The sequence below is a fragment of the Pezoporus occidentalis genome, unplaced genomic scaffold, assembly GCF_034315485.1.
Source record: "Pezoporus occidentalis ecotype Australia unplaced genomic scaffold, CSIRO_AGI_Poc_V1 ctg290, whole genome shotgun sequence".
In the NCBI taxonomy this organism is placed as follows: Eukaryota; Metazoa; Chordata; class Aves; order Psittaciformes; family Psittacidae; genus Pezoporus; species Pezoporus occidentalis.
This window is the reverse complement of record NW_026914830.1, coordinates 300,517-315,230: the sequence shown is the minus strand read 5'-3', so window position 1 is coordinate 315,230 and position 14,714 is coordinate 300,517. Positions and strand designations below refer to the sequence as shown.

At 52.3% G+C, this 14,714-nt stretch overlaps 1 protein-coding gene across 1 annotated transcript in view; it reads right to left on the bottom strand.

The window, feature by feature from the left end:
* EPHA8 (EPH receptor A8) overlaps positions 1 to 13,911 on the bottom strand; it is a 45,597-nt gene extending 31,686 nt beyond the window's left edge. Inside the window, exons 1-2 of the mRNA XM_062626333.1 lie at positions 13,607 to 13,911; positions 1,215 to 1,279 (exon numbers count right to left, since the gene is read on the bottom strand). Coding sequence (XP_062482317.1) covers positions 1,215 to 1,279; positions 13,607 to 13,691 — 150 coding nt within the window. The 5' untranslated portion in view covers positions 13,692 to 13,911. The remainder of the gene's footprint in view (positions 1 to 1,214; positions 1,280 to 13,606) is intronic.
* Between the last annotated feature and the right edge of the window lie 803 nt (positions 13,912 to 14,714).

The following is a 14,714-nucleotide window of genomic DNA, read 5'->3' as shown; positions in this document are numbered from 1 at the left end:
CTACAGGACCTGAAGGATTTACCACCACTGGCAGTTTAGCAGCCAAAGGTTTTTATTTGATAGAAGCCGGGCTTTTCTGAGGTGCGAGTGAATTGGCAGCTCCGAAGGCCTGTATTTCTGCAGGAGATCACATCATATTAGTTCTGCGGTCCCCACTGACCTTGTACCTCTGAATCTGTTACATTTCCAGGATAGTCACTGCAAGAGCTAACTGCTAAAATTAGAGCTAGTAATTTAATATATTTACATATATAATAATGCCTGATATAAACCCAATCGCCGTCATTAGTATGAATTCACCGTGCCGATCACTCCTGCTCGAACAGCATGGGGACTGAACGTCTCGAGCAGCAGATCAATGAAAATGATTAGAGGCCTGGGAAGATTTCCGTAGGAGGTGGAATTGGAAAGATTAGGACCGTTTAGTTCAGAGAGGGGATGAAAAAGAGTGGGCATGAAAAAGCAGCACAGCAGCGAAAGCCAGGTAGGCACCCCAATTTTGCCCTCTTTGTGCATTGCGGCAAGCCCCACTGTGCCTCGCAGTTGGTCCTCTGGGTGTTTATTATGGGATTGTTTCTGTTCCCTTCAATGAATGAGCAAAATCCTTGCAGCCAGGTCGCTGCTGCCATCTGAAACTCACCGTTTCCAGAGAGCTGCTGTGGCAGGGAAATGCGGACGTGGAAATGCAGGCATGGAAATGCAGGTGAAGGGAGCATGCAGAAAGGACCCAGCCAGTAGAGATGGCAGGTTCAGATGGGGGTCACCACCCCTACATCACTCCTTGCCATGCTGCAGGGCTGTGCATTTACATCCCCATTCCCTTTAAGAAACCATCCACATCCCTGCCCCTCTTCCCCATTTCCCACAGCAAACTCCTCTGATTACAGGTTGCTGAGTGTTTCCCAGACATTTTGGGCTGCTCATCCTGATGCTCCCCTTGGTGCAGTGAGGAATGAGATGATTCTCAGTGTGAGAGCCCATGGGGTGACCCCACTCTTGAGTTCTCTCTTTGCTCAGGACTTGGTGACAACCTAGTCACTACCAGGGGACATGGACACTTAAATGGCATTTCCAAACCAGCCACATCCCACTGGTCTTTCAGGCTGACATTTTCCCATTGGATGTGGCCTCTTTGCCCCATCAGCACTGACCTAGGTACCAGGGAGACCTGTGGTGACCCATTCCCCACACGCCAACAGCCGCTTCATACTTACCCCATGTGAGGGATAAGTCATCCAGCCCCAGTCCCCCGGGATTGTTGATGTGTCTAGCAAGTTCACTGGAAAACAAAATGCTGCATTAGAAAGCTTTCTCCCCATCCCTGAGGGGCGAGGAACTGAGGCACCACAAGCAACCCCTCCTTGCATCCCACTCGCCTGATTCCTCCCTGTGCCCGTCAATCCATGGGGCTGCTGCCAGGGACCTGTTTGGCTGCAGCTGAGGGAGATGTGGAGCGAGGAGATGGCAATAAATGGTGCTCCCCAAAGCTGTTGGTTTGGGGTATAATTGAGGTGAGGCTGTATCAGACCTGGCCATAGGACTGAGAGCAATGTGTTCTGTTGGAGGAGAGGGGAGTGCAAACAACAGATTGGAGGGGATAGGGCAGAGGGGATAGGGAAGCTGGGAACACAAACTGCAAGCATTAGGTTGTCCACCAGTCCCACCCTGGGCCAACACTGATGCAACCAGAGCATCATTCCTCCCTTGGACACTTCTCCAGAGGCTCAGTCAAGTCTTTTACATTCCCATCCCTCCCAGCATCACTGGTTTGAAGTCTGCACTCCAGCAGCCACTGTAATTATGCACCTCAGTGCCCGGCTCCAGCACAAAGTGACTCCCCATGGTCCTGGCTGATACCCCAGTGGAGAGGCCAGGCAGCGGGGGACAGGCTCCATCAAAGCCAATCCTTCACAAGCCCTGCCACCACCAGGAGCCCAGCTTAACGAGGAGGCACAGGCAAATCTGCAAGGGAAGGGGAGCAGCTTCTGCAGGGGGAGAGGTGAGGACGCCTTTGAATGTGCTCAGGAGCTTCCTGTGCAAAGCCGAGCAGTGTCAGCAGCAGGATGCCCCAGCACTGCTGCATGCACAGGGGGACCTGCTGCTGAGTGTCATCTGCTGCCCATGAGCCCCAAACCCAAATCCTACAGCACAAGGCAGAGCAGAGCCTTGCCACTGCCTGATAACCCCCAACTTGCTCAGCACCAGGGGAAGGAGCCCAAGCCCAAGGTGCGGATCCAGAGGGATGGAGGCTTGGGAGAGGGTGGCAGCAAGGTGCCCGGACCCTTGGGAGTGAGCGCAGCAGGCACCAACACCAGCATGCCCCTGTCTTGTCACCCCTCATCAGAGCCAGGCTTCCTCCAAGACCTCCAGTGCCTTCAGCCTTCCCCAGCAAAAGCCCTGCAGCCACCCAGTAAGTTCAAGCCCGCTTTGGATGCTGCCTCCATGCTCACTGCCCTTCCTCACCCTCCAGCAGCATCACACTAGACCTTGATGCAGCTTGCCTGCATCCCCGCCGCTGCATCAGGTCTTGGCTGGTCTCCGGGCTCCGGTGGTCTTGGAGCAAGGCAGTGGCTTGCCATGCTGGGGATGGGGCACAGCGGGACAGTGGCTCCAGCCCTTGCAGAGGCTGGGCTCAGCGTGATGCTGGTCCCAGAATCCAGAGGAACGGGTGCCACTTTCATTTACTATTACCAGGCAGGGAAGGAGAGGTAGAGGGAGAGAGGAGCAGAGACGTGAGCTGGCTGTGAAACACCCGGACGTCATGCTCCTGACAGAGCAGATTAGGAGCTTTTGAGGCATTTATTAATGTTAGCAGAACAATTTGAAAGAATTTCCAGGGTTTCTTGTGTGACTCCATTGGCCCGACAGCAGGACGAGCCCCTCCACTCCCTGCATGGCGCTGCTCCCACTGCTAAAGAGGCCCCTTGCCCTCAGCACGGAGTAATTACCTCGGAGATCTCAAATCCATTTTTATTTGTTATTGTTAATCTGAAGATTTTCTGCCTATTTTCCCTGGGTAATTCACCCAGCGGGAGCTCGGGCTCAGGAGTTCCCTGCTCACAGAGCAGGAGCACGGTCCCAGTGACCCTCAGCAGGCAGGCTGCAGGGAGCAGACCGCTTTTGCAGACCCCCTCTCCCCCCCTGCTGTGGTCCCTGCACCCTCTTTCCCACGCCAAGATGCTCTGCAATGGATGCAGCTGCTCTCCAGGCAGCACAAGGAGCTGGGATCCATGGTGGGACGTACCCTAGGCTTGTCTGCACTGCCCTGTGTGGGACCTGGAGCCAGCTTGGAACACCCCATCCCACCACACGGACCACATGGTTGCTACCCAGCCTCATAGAGATGATGGAGCCGGCTCCTTGCAGATGCTTTGGTGCACAAGCTTGCACCTCCTGCAGGAAGCCTTGAGGAGCAGATTGCTCGTGCCTTGTTGCAGGAAGAGGGTGAAGTTGTTTCTTTTATTCCTCAGTGTTTCAGCCATTAAGACCACTGCAGTGGGCATTGCACAAATACAAAAGCATTGCCTGCCCAAGAGCGTGTGTGTTAACTCGTGGTGTAGCACACGCTTCTGTGGACCTGAGCATCCAACCAGCAGCACTATTGCACACTGTGTTTGGGTACGGGGAGACCGACACTGTTCCAAAACCCAACCATCCATTGCAGGGAAAGGCTACCGAAGGGAACACACCACATCACATACAACAAGGGCCCTGTCCAGCCCCTCGCAGGTGATGTCCCATCTCAGGAGGTGATGCTCAGAAGGAGCTGGAGGACAAGGAGGCTGCCACAAAAAGACCCCTTTCAGCTGGAACGTGTCTCAGAAAACGTGGTTTGGGAGACCTGTATCCTACAGCTGGGCGATTCTGTTTGATGTCATGGACTGTCTGCATGGATCAGGCTCAAACTGCGAGCTCCATTTTGTGTTCCTGAGCACCATTTTGTACCTCCCCTATTCTGTGCCTTGGCCTTGACTTGTATTGAGCCAAAACACCAGGAGGTGTCAGGGGAAATGCTCGCACTGGTTCAGGAGCTGTCAAACCCAATTGCCTGTTCAAATGGAAGCACCTAGGAGAGAGCACCAACTGGGGTCTTGAGATGGTGTGCCATGCAAGGCAGACCTACTTGCTCCTTTATAAAGCTGCATCGTGTAATGTTGCATTACACTGAGATGTTGCATTACACCTATGAGCCATCATAGATGCAGATTACACAGGAGTTGAAGACCAGGTGTATGCATATGTATATGAGGTATATGTATAATTTATTTATAGCTACATGTTTTTATATATATCTATATATCTCTGTCTATATATCATCTAACCTGTCTCTACTTCTATAGCTACATCTATCTCTAAATCTATCTATATCATCTATATGTGTATCTATATATCTGTATCATCTATATCTCGGTATTAGATATCTATATCTATAGCTATAGATATAGATATATAGCTATAGATATAGATATTAGATATCTAATTAGATATCTATAGATATCTAATATCGAGATAGAGATAGATGATACAGATATATAGATATACACATATAGCTATAGCTATATCTATCTATATCTATAATCTCCATATCCTTACCCCTATCCGTACCCATATCTACCAAATTCAGACACTGCTTGGGATAAGTGAGGAAGCCAAGGCAGGGACTAGCATGCAGAAGATACGTGTTTTGTCTGGGTCCATGTGTCTCTTGCCACCTACCTATGAAATGGAACAGTCAGAAACCTCTCCCAACACTTGCTCCAGTGGCCACAGCTCCTGCGGGGATGTATGACATCCCTACAAACAGGAACCTCAGGGTCCCTCATCCAAGCATCCTGAGCTCAGGAACAGACCTGTGGGATCAAGAGCTGCCCAGCCCAGTGGAGCCTATGGACCCTCAGCCTGTCTGGGGGTGCACGGTGGGGTGGTGGGACAAGCCCAGGGTGACAGGGGGGGGGGGGGGGATGCGCTGAGCCCCATCCTCCATAGAGCAGTGGGGGACCAAAGAGGGCTCTGAGCACCCTCACTAATTGTTAACCCACTGCGGTCCTCACTCTAATTACTCTGTTGTCTCCCTCCCAGGCAGGGGCTTTGTAGCTCAGGCATGGGGAGGAAGGGTCAGTGGGAGCAGCCCTGTTCCCTTGGGCTTCAGTTCCTCTCCATCACAACTTCAAAGGCCTCCCAAGATTCACAGCAAGGCTCCCCCCGTGCAACAACGCTTTTTGCATCGATAATTAAACTCTTATCAGCACAGTTAGGCACTCCTGCTCCCTGCAACTCAAAGACTGTCAGGCTCAGCCCCTGCAGCCTCACGCAGGGTCCGCACACCCCACACTGGCCCCACAACCCCAGCCCCATTCAGTGGGAGAATAACACGGCATGGGGAAGGGGGGTTTATCTGCAGCAGGAAGAGTCTGGTTATGGGAAAGGGGCAGGGAAAGGCTCCCTGAGAGGAGGGGAACAAGAACCATTGGCGTTCGTTTCCCATAAGCTCAGACAGGACTTTGGAGGGGCAGGTGGGGCCGGGGTGGGTCAGCTATTTGTGTCCTACCCTTTAATCCAGGGGTAGGATTAAGCCACGACCTTTCCAACTCGGGAGGCAAAGCCGAGCAACAAAGCTGTGTCTTACTGGCCTCGGAGCATCACAGGGGACGGGATGGGATGTTCTGCTTTTAGCTTTCCCCCTTCCCAGGACGAGTATTTATCCTTAAAGAAAGAAAAGCAGTGATTTATTCACCAGCACACAGGGCTTCGAGGTAAGAGCAGCGAGCCTGGAGGGCAGGTCAGCGCTTCCCATTCGGGATCTGTGTGCAGGGGATGTGCCCCATGGATGCAGGTCGGCACCATGGCAGCGGGGTGCTGCACCCCAGCGCTCAGCCGGATCCAGGCAGGCTTTGTCGGGCTGCACGTACTGAGGACACAGCGGGGATGGTGCCGCGGCTGCCCAGAGAGGGATTTAGTAAAGCATTGCGGGTAGATAGAAAAGATGTCACCAAATCCGGTAGGAACGGGGGGGTTTCCACATTTCTGGAATACTAGAATCAGACTGGAAAAAAAAGAAATACACTCAAAAGAAATGTTTTCAAACAATCGCCGTGGCAATAACAGCGCTGCTTTTTGGACGTGCCCTAATTCCCACTCCAGGATTTCTCCTCGGACCTCTGGATTGTTGCTGTGAACTTTCTGTATTTAATTTCATATCGTTTTGTAGTGCATCAGGAGCGGTAATGCCCATAAGGACTGCCCAGAGGGTCACCCCTTTTCAGTATACCAGGAGCAGAAGACACTTTGATGTAGGAAGAAAGCCTGTTTGTTCAATCAGTGCTAACAGAAAAAATAACAGTTCAGGTTTTAAAAACGAATTTACCAACCCAATCCTTCCAGACCCTGCATGATCTCGTGTGAGATAATGTGCAGCACAAGAGTATAACCTGTGGTAGGACTGAGGTGCCATGAAATAATGTAAAAAAAGAAAAAGAAACAAAACAAACCACTCCGCACAAAGCGTTTCCAAGGGTAAAAACCTTGAAATTACAGGGCAGCATTTTTTCTCCCCGGAAAAACACATCAAAACCCAAACAACAGAAAAACGTTCCCTCACAGAAATATAGGTGGGAAAATAGAGATGGAAAACGCTCCTGTTTCCTACTCTGTTTGAGACTCCTGATGCTCTTGTGCAGTGAGACAGGCAAAGCGAATTGGGCACGCTGGCTTGGGTGCCCCAAATAGAAGCAGAGACAGTACCAGTGCTGGGCAGGGTGTTACGGTACTGGTGTGCATCCCGCATGGTGGCACACAGAGGTTTCGGTGCAGACAGTGCGTGGTGAGAGCTGGGCATGAATAACTGACTGGGAACGTGAAAAGAATCCACAGGCTGTCCCAGGGCTCAGGGATGGGGTGTTTGGAGCCAGGCTGGAGGCTTGGAGCGAGGGGTGAGCACACGCTTCGCTTCCACATCCCTAGTCCAGGAGCTTGCGCTGGTGTGGAAGCAGATATTTTGGGCTCAAGGGGCAGCTGGGCTCGTTGTAATTCAGGGCAGAAACCAGTGGAGGAAGTGGGAAGGCTCCAGGGATGGGGGGGTGAGAAAGGTCGGCGAGGCAAGGAATTCCATGGAAACATCCAATGTGAGCAGGGGAAGGAGCAGGACCACACGAGGCTGGGGAGGGGGGCACTGGGGCAGCTGAAAGGTCCCTGGAGCCCTGTAAGAGGGATTTGCAGACCTGGTGTGCTCAGGTCTGGATTGGGCCTTAAGGGAGTCATGCATGTCCCTTCCAGTGCAGTGTCCCCAGCATAAGGGACGAGACAACAGGGACACATCCATCAGCAGAGAGGAGCCTGTGCTTTGCACAGCTACCCCTTGGCATCGTGTTTTAGGCTAAAGCCCTGCAAGAGCTAATCCGTCATCCCACACACCATCAAAGGATGGCTTTTTGCATCCCTGACCAGTGTCCCCTAACCCAGAAGTTCAAAGAACAGATAATGGATGTGCACCCGCACCAGGACTTCCCACCGAGCTGCAGCCCCAGGTTCAGGGACAGGCTGAACATCTCATGCCACCAATATAGTGACAGTCCTTAAGAATCACACAGGAGAGTTTTCTAACACCAAATACGCCTCTTCTGCTTGTGGTAAGCAAAACCTGTGTGTATGGACTCGGAGAAATGGGACCCCTCTTCAGAGGGGTTTGTGATGGTGTCCTTGCACCAGTCCTGACTCCCTCATCTCTTTGCTCGCGTCTGATACGGCAGAATAGACACAAATGCATTTTCAGCTTTAGACACTGATGTTTCTGACTTCTGCTGAGCTTTCTGGGAGCCAAGCAAGCCCCTAACACCATCCCAGGACTTTATCCCAGAGCATCCCAGTGCTTTCACTCCCCACCTGTAAGCTGCCTGCTCAGTTTATCGCCAGCCTCTTTGGGATTTGCAGATTTCTCACCCAAAATCAGACTCCCCGGTGTCACCTGGCGCTGGAAACCTGTGCCTATAGAAAAACTCGTGAGTCCATTAGCTGGACTAACCATAAAGACACCCTGCCCTTCCCACGGACCCCTGCATCCCAGCAGTCCTGGCAAAGATTTGGGGTTTATCCTCTCCAGAGGATTCAGTAGTGAAACGTGGATGTTTGCAAACGTCCCCACTGATCTGGATTATCCGAAGGGGTTTTGGATGGCAGTTTTCCTGCCATCAGGCTGTCGGATGCTTTCTCCCCCTGATTTCATCTTTTGCTCTCATAGCAGTCAGCCACCCTAAACCACGCTCCGCTCTTTGTGCCACGGGGACATTTTCCAAGCAAGTTAATTTTTTTCCTTTTTAAAGGCTTTTGCTTTACTTTGCTCTCTTAAAAAAAAATAGCTTTTTCTAAAACGGAACGTTTTCACAGACAAAAATACCAATACTGAAAACGTTTGAAGGGAAGGGCTGGATGTCTCACGCCACCAGTAATGAAATGAAACGAGAGCCTTTAAAAATCGTATGGGAGGTACCTAACACAAAAGGTGTTTCAACCGAGGAAGGATCAGGGACTTGTGTGTGCCCTTGATGCTGGGATTGAGATGGTCTATCCACTCACTTGCATGTTTAAGGCATTTAAAATAGGAGAAACTGGAGATAGGGCAGAAGGTACCACAGGCACAGCCATGACACCAGGGATGGAACTAAAAACGTGTGAGAAGGGTAACTGCAAAGCCCAATTTTGCACCCGCTTGCACCCAGCATGCTTTCATAGCATTAGAATACGGGGTTTTTAATCTAGCAAGAAATGCCTAACAAGAACAAATGGCTGGAAGGTGAACCAGGGGAATTTATATCAGGGAAAAGAGGGGTCCGATTTTTTAAGGCTGAGGCTGATGAGCCATTGGAACGGATTAGGGAAGGCAGGGATGGGTCTGCCTTTGCCCGTGTCTTCAGATAAATATTGAATAGCTTTCTCGACGGTATCCCTGGGCCAAGCACCGTTCATTAGGCTTTATTGGTGTGGCTGGACCTGATCCGTAAAGGACTTAGGTCCTTTATGCTGTTATTTATGACCACACACCTACCCAGGCAGGACATGGGGATTTTTGTTTCTTGCTGAAGGAAACACGGCTGCGTGATCCCTCCGCTCAGGGGTTAACCATTTCTGGGGGACAGAGGGATAATTTTGAGTGTTGCTCACACAAACACGCTGGGGTGAGGACACCGAACTATCAAAACCTGTCAGGGTACGAATGGAGTTATCACATGAACGGATTTACCCCTGGAGATAAAGGCAGCACTGTAGGCTGCCAGGGAGGCGAGCAGGGAGGCACAAAACACAGGACCCAGCCGAAACAATGAGCCGAGGTGTCGGGGTGTCTTGATGAAATCGGCACTCGCAGAGCATCACCCACCAGGACCCACAAGTGCCGACCACACAGAAATGCATGGGACGAGCAGCTCAACCTCCCTCCCTAATTGAGCCTCTTTTAGGGCTGGGGTTTGTGATTTTTTGTTGGGTTTGGGTTTTGTGCTTTTCTTTTGGGTAAAATATTTTTTTCCTAACTATTTCTCAGCAGTTTAAAAAAAAACAATAAATAGGGAATTCCTTTGTCCCTGTAGTAATTCACTGGGTTTTCAGTTATACTTAAATTTGGATCCGTCAGATCGGCTTCCACCGTCACCAAAATGGTGCCCATTTCTTTTCACTGGAAATAAATCCCTCACTATTTCTGAAAGCAAGAATCCAGGGAGAGTGAATAAAAAGCCCACAGAGTGAGTGCAATTTGTGCCCTGTTCTGTTATTTGTCTGAGATCTTTTGGGTTAGATTTTCCAGAAGTTTTACTATAAGAAGCTGTTAATATGAGGCAGATGGAAATGAAGATGAGAAAGAAAGACCAGAAACATTCCCCCATGATCCTAAAATCCTGCAAGTGTTTGCTTTATAGCAGCATTTGGGGAGTAATAAAGATATTACACACCCCAAAATGATTTTGTTTCCCTGCAAACATAGCCCAAATCAGCTCTGGTTTAAACTAACACTTCCCCATGCCCCCATCACCAAAAGTCTGTGTACCTAAAACCTCTTGTTTCCTATTCTTACAGAGGAACACGGCATCCTCACAGCCTTTTTACAATGGAAAAAAGCTATTTCCTCTCCCTTTCAGAGCTTTCCTTCTCTCGCAGCCCTGACTTCGGCATTGAAGGGGTACAAAAGTAGCGCTGAATAAATGCGGAGATGAGCTTTTACCTCTTTTTCTGTTTGAGCAGAGGGGCAATTAATGAGATTACAGCCGAGAGATTAGCAGGGGAGATCGCCACAAACCCTTCCTCTGGCTCCTGTTTCAGCTGCTGGGTTTTCCCAAGGATCCTGGTGCTCTCCCACATGCCATCCCTGCTGTAGGGAGGAACGAAACGTCTCCATCACTGACCCATGGCGCAGGGAAAGGACGAGCACCCCTGTGTCATCACTGCATCCTTCGGTGTAGTCCCTGTACATCATCCTATCCCCATCACCTGCTGTCTGCCTCGGCCATCCTGATAAGCCCTGAAATGCTGCAGGAGATGTCCCCTGGTCCCCCTTCCCTGCCGCACCATGATCCCTACCGAGGTACCACCAAGCCCACCCGCAGGCCGTGGGGTCTGTGCTGCGATGGGGAGAAGGGTCACCCACCTCACTGATGGTGGACAGAGCTGAGCCAGAGCCATCGCTTGGGAGCAAGCAGACCCCAGCAGCGGCATTCCAAGTGCCATTTTCGGGCAGAAAATCCGATTTTGTCACCCCCTGGCCAAGCCTCAAATGTGGCAATTTCTGCTCGTGCGATTTTCTTTCCATAAAGCAGAGATATTTCATATTTTATTATTTAACTTCAGCTGCTGGTGTCATATAAAATACCTGCTCTGATATTTTTCACCAATGCAACACAGCGTGTAATAGTGTAAATATTTTAGTCTATCACTATCTCCATATTATTGAAAATAACTTTTCTGCTGCCCTGCTCTAAAGCAATTTAACAATTTTGGACTTCTTTTTTTTCTTCAGTGTTCCAAATGGAAATCTCCCACATCCTGCAAATTTCCGCCCATCTATAAAGAATCTGAGCTTTGGCTTTCAAAGCGCTTTGCAATGGCTGCCGCGCCAAAACGTGGGGATTTACCATGGAATGGAGATTCCCTTTTCCTCCCATTTCCAGGGCACATACTGTTAGGAAGACTGAAACGAATGAAAACTATATAACAATATATATAATATATTATTTATAATAATTATAATTATTATAATAATATTAATTATATATAAAGATATATTATATAGAGATATATAGTTATATATAAAGATATTTATAATAATTATAATAATATATCTTTATATATAATTATATAATAAAAATATAAGCTTGAAACTTCTTGGAACCAATCTTTCAGCAAAGAGAAAGGCACTGGGAGCTCTTGGAAGGGGAATAAAATCAGACTGAAGCTGTTCCTTCAGGTTAATAGAAGTCTTTATACACCAATTGCCTCCCAATACGCGCACACAGAGTGCAGCGCGCACCAGTCTCAAATCTGCTTTGTGGCTGCGATTTCCTACCCTACAACCCTCAAATGAGCACCAGGGGTGCTGGGTGGCACGGGCAGAGGTGCACTGTGGCTGTGCAGCGGGCAGAGGTTATGGTTGGCAGCGTTGGACACCTTTGTGCACTATGGATACCCCCTGTGCTGAGGCACAGGCTGCAGAGATGGGATAGCAAAGCCCAGCACAACCGGGGCACGGGAGGCACGAGGGTTGTGCTGCACTTTGCAGCATGTCTCTATGCTTCTAGTCCCATCCTTGTACCAGGGCACTCAACAACTGGCACAGCATGGGCAGTGCCATGAGCACAGCGCAGCACCCTGGGGTGCTGGATGCTCACAGGAGCCTGCAGCCACATCCCCACTCCACTGCCCAGATTGCAGCGCATGGCTGGCACTGATCAGCCCCAGTACCCTTGGAGACACAACCAACCTTGTGAGTGGACGGGGCCACCACCATCGTCCTGCAGGATCCCACACTTTGTCCTGATGCCACCCAGCACCTTCCACCTGGTCTAACCTAGGTCTTGCCTGCTTGATCTTCAGCAGGGCCCAGCTTATCCCCAGCCCCATGTATCCCCCTGACCGAGGCTGTTACTGAGACCAGCTTTCCTTTCCAAAAAGTCTTGCAGGAAACCCAGGTCTTTCCCAGCTGGGAAGAGGCAGGTAGCAGTCCAGGCCTGGATCTCCATACACACACTATAAAACCCAATGCAGCAGCCAGCAATCTCCTTCACAGAGGAAAGCAAAGGGGCCTCAGCATCACTTGTCCATGCCCAGGGTTACCAGAGCTGCTTGGCTTTGTAGGGCTGCAGCACCTAGAGCCACCGGCAGCACAGGCAGCATCCTGCACTGCACCCTGCCCTGGGCACAGGGCGGCAAGGGCTGGGGTATCAGGATGCTGGGGTCCTATCCGGCACCCACACAGCCCATCCTCAGCAGAGAGACACCAGTGAATCCCCGTCAAGGACAGGAAAGCAGTGAGGAAAGGAACAGGAGGAGTGCCAGGAAGCGGGCAGCGGGCAGAAAACAGGGTTAGGACCAGAATAGCTGGAAATGGCTGATACTGGAGAGGAAGATAGGCTGGTGGGAGGGGAGGTATGGTGGGTAATGCGAGATGGCAGCAGGCACAACGACCCGGCACAGTGGGTGCTGCAAAGTGTGTGAGGCATCACAGTGCCAGTCCGTGGGCCTCGGCATGCCGAAAGGATGGCAGGGATGCAGAGGCAGGAGAAGGGGAGAGATGCCACTGCCACCACCGGGCAGGGACAGCAGCACGGGGGCTCGCTGCAGAGGGATGTGCTGTGCTGGCCGTGGCTCTCAGGTGTAGCAGAAGGGAGGAAGGAAGGATGCTACTGCCGGTGCCAAGGACACGCTTGGGAGCAGGAACGGCAGATCTCCGGGTGATGATGATCAGCAGACCCAGGAAGCAGCCGTGCTGCCACTGCCAGTGTAGGAGGAGGCAGGCGAGCGGGTGGGTGTCAGCAGCACTCCCGATGCCAAGGGGGGACACCGGAGCAGGGTGGCACTGCCGAGGAGGTTGAGCGCAGCTGCAGCAGCGTGGCCAGGCAGAGGGAGCAGGCCTAACACTGCTGACACCGAGCTGTCAGGAGAGGGTCCCTGGCTGCATCCCTGCTTTCCACTTCGGAAGTTTCCAGCCCTTTCCCTCGTGACAAGTTTCCCACCAAATTGCCCTCCCAGCTCCCCACATCCCACCCGTTTGCTCCGTACCAGCAAGCACAGCCCCGTGCTGCTGCCAGCTCTGGTGATGGGGATTGCCGTGGCTGAGGTGACGCCTGTGTCCCCACTGCAGCCACCCTCGCACGCTGCAGCAGAGCCCTTGAAGGGAGGCCAGAGCTGGCAGCGCTGCTGCAGGAATCAAGTCCTCCTGCCCAGCTCCGAAGTTTAGCCTCTGGTGCAAAAGCTCCAGGATCAGCAAACTCAAGCAGGCAGGAACCTGGAGCCGTGCCCCGCTTGGGAATACAGAGAAGTGAAGCCCATGCGGACACATCCAACCAACCGCAGTGATCCTGCGGGTCCCCCCAACACTGCCCTGTCGCTCCAGGGCCGCCCCGGTTCCTACCTTCGCTGGTGGTGGCAGAGAGGCAGGCAGCCAAAGCGATGACGATGGAGAGTGAGGATGTCAGGTCCCCCTGTGCCCATGCCATGGTCCGGCAGTGCCACCAGGCACGGGACAGGGCCACCTCGGTTGTGCCAGCACCTCTGCGAGCGAGCGCCCGGCGCTACGGCACTCAACGGGGCTAATGCGAAGGCACTTTGCGCACATTGCTCACATCCACACAGGCAGCGCTGGCGGGGAGGGAGCTGCCTGCCTGTCACGGCTCGCAAGCCAATGGGCTGGGTGGGCTCTGCAGCGAGCCCCCCCTTCCCGCAACACACGCGTTCGCTGTACCCAGCCCCAGCATCCGGACGGCGGGCTCCTGCTCCCCGCTGCCACCCATCCGTCCGTCCGTCCGTCCGTCCGTCCTCCCGGCCCCCACCGCTTCTGGTGCTCCCCACTGCTCTTCGCTGTTCCCGTCTGCAAGAGACAAACTTGCAGCCTGAGCCGTGGCCCGGAGGGGAGTTTGCACTCAATCGGGGTCAGGAGTGAAGGGGATGGGGTTACCCCCCCCCAGTCCCGCTGTGCACAGGGAGGAAAATCCCCCGCACATGCTCCTCTTGTATGTCTGGGGCCAGAAGAGGTAGGCAGACACCCCACACACCCCATCGTGCCGCACCATCCTGGGACAGACACTCCCTGCTCACCCCTGAGCTGGGGCAGTGGGAGCAGGGGACAGCACGGCCAGGGCTGGTGACATCCAAGCCATTTACAGCCACGTTGGCTGCCTGAAAGAGGGCCAAACCCTTTAAAAGCAGAGCTTAGGAGGATGCAGCGGCTGTCCCAGGTTGGGCAAGGCCACGCACGGGGCAGGGTGCACTGCAACCGGTACACTCAGCTGCCTGGGGAGCACAGAGCATCCGCCCCACAGCCCTTCCAAGGAAACCCCTGCATCCCACTTGCTCAGAGCTGCCACAGTTGTTGAGTCAGGTGAGTACCTTGTTCAGCATTAAACACTCAGCATCTGTCAACAGACCCCCTGCAGTGGCCGTGACCGTTTCCCCATTTAAATGCTGAACAACCGCTAATACCTGCCCGTGGTAATCACAGATGCTGACTCTTGCAGTGGGGT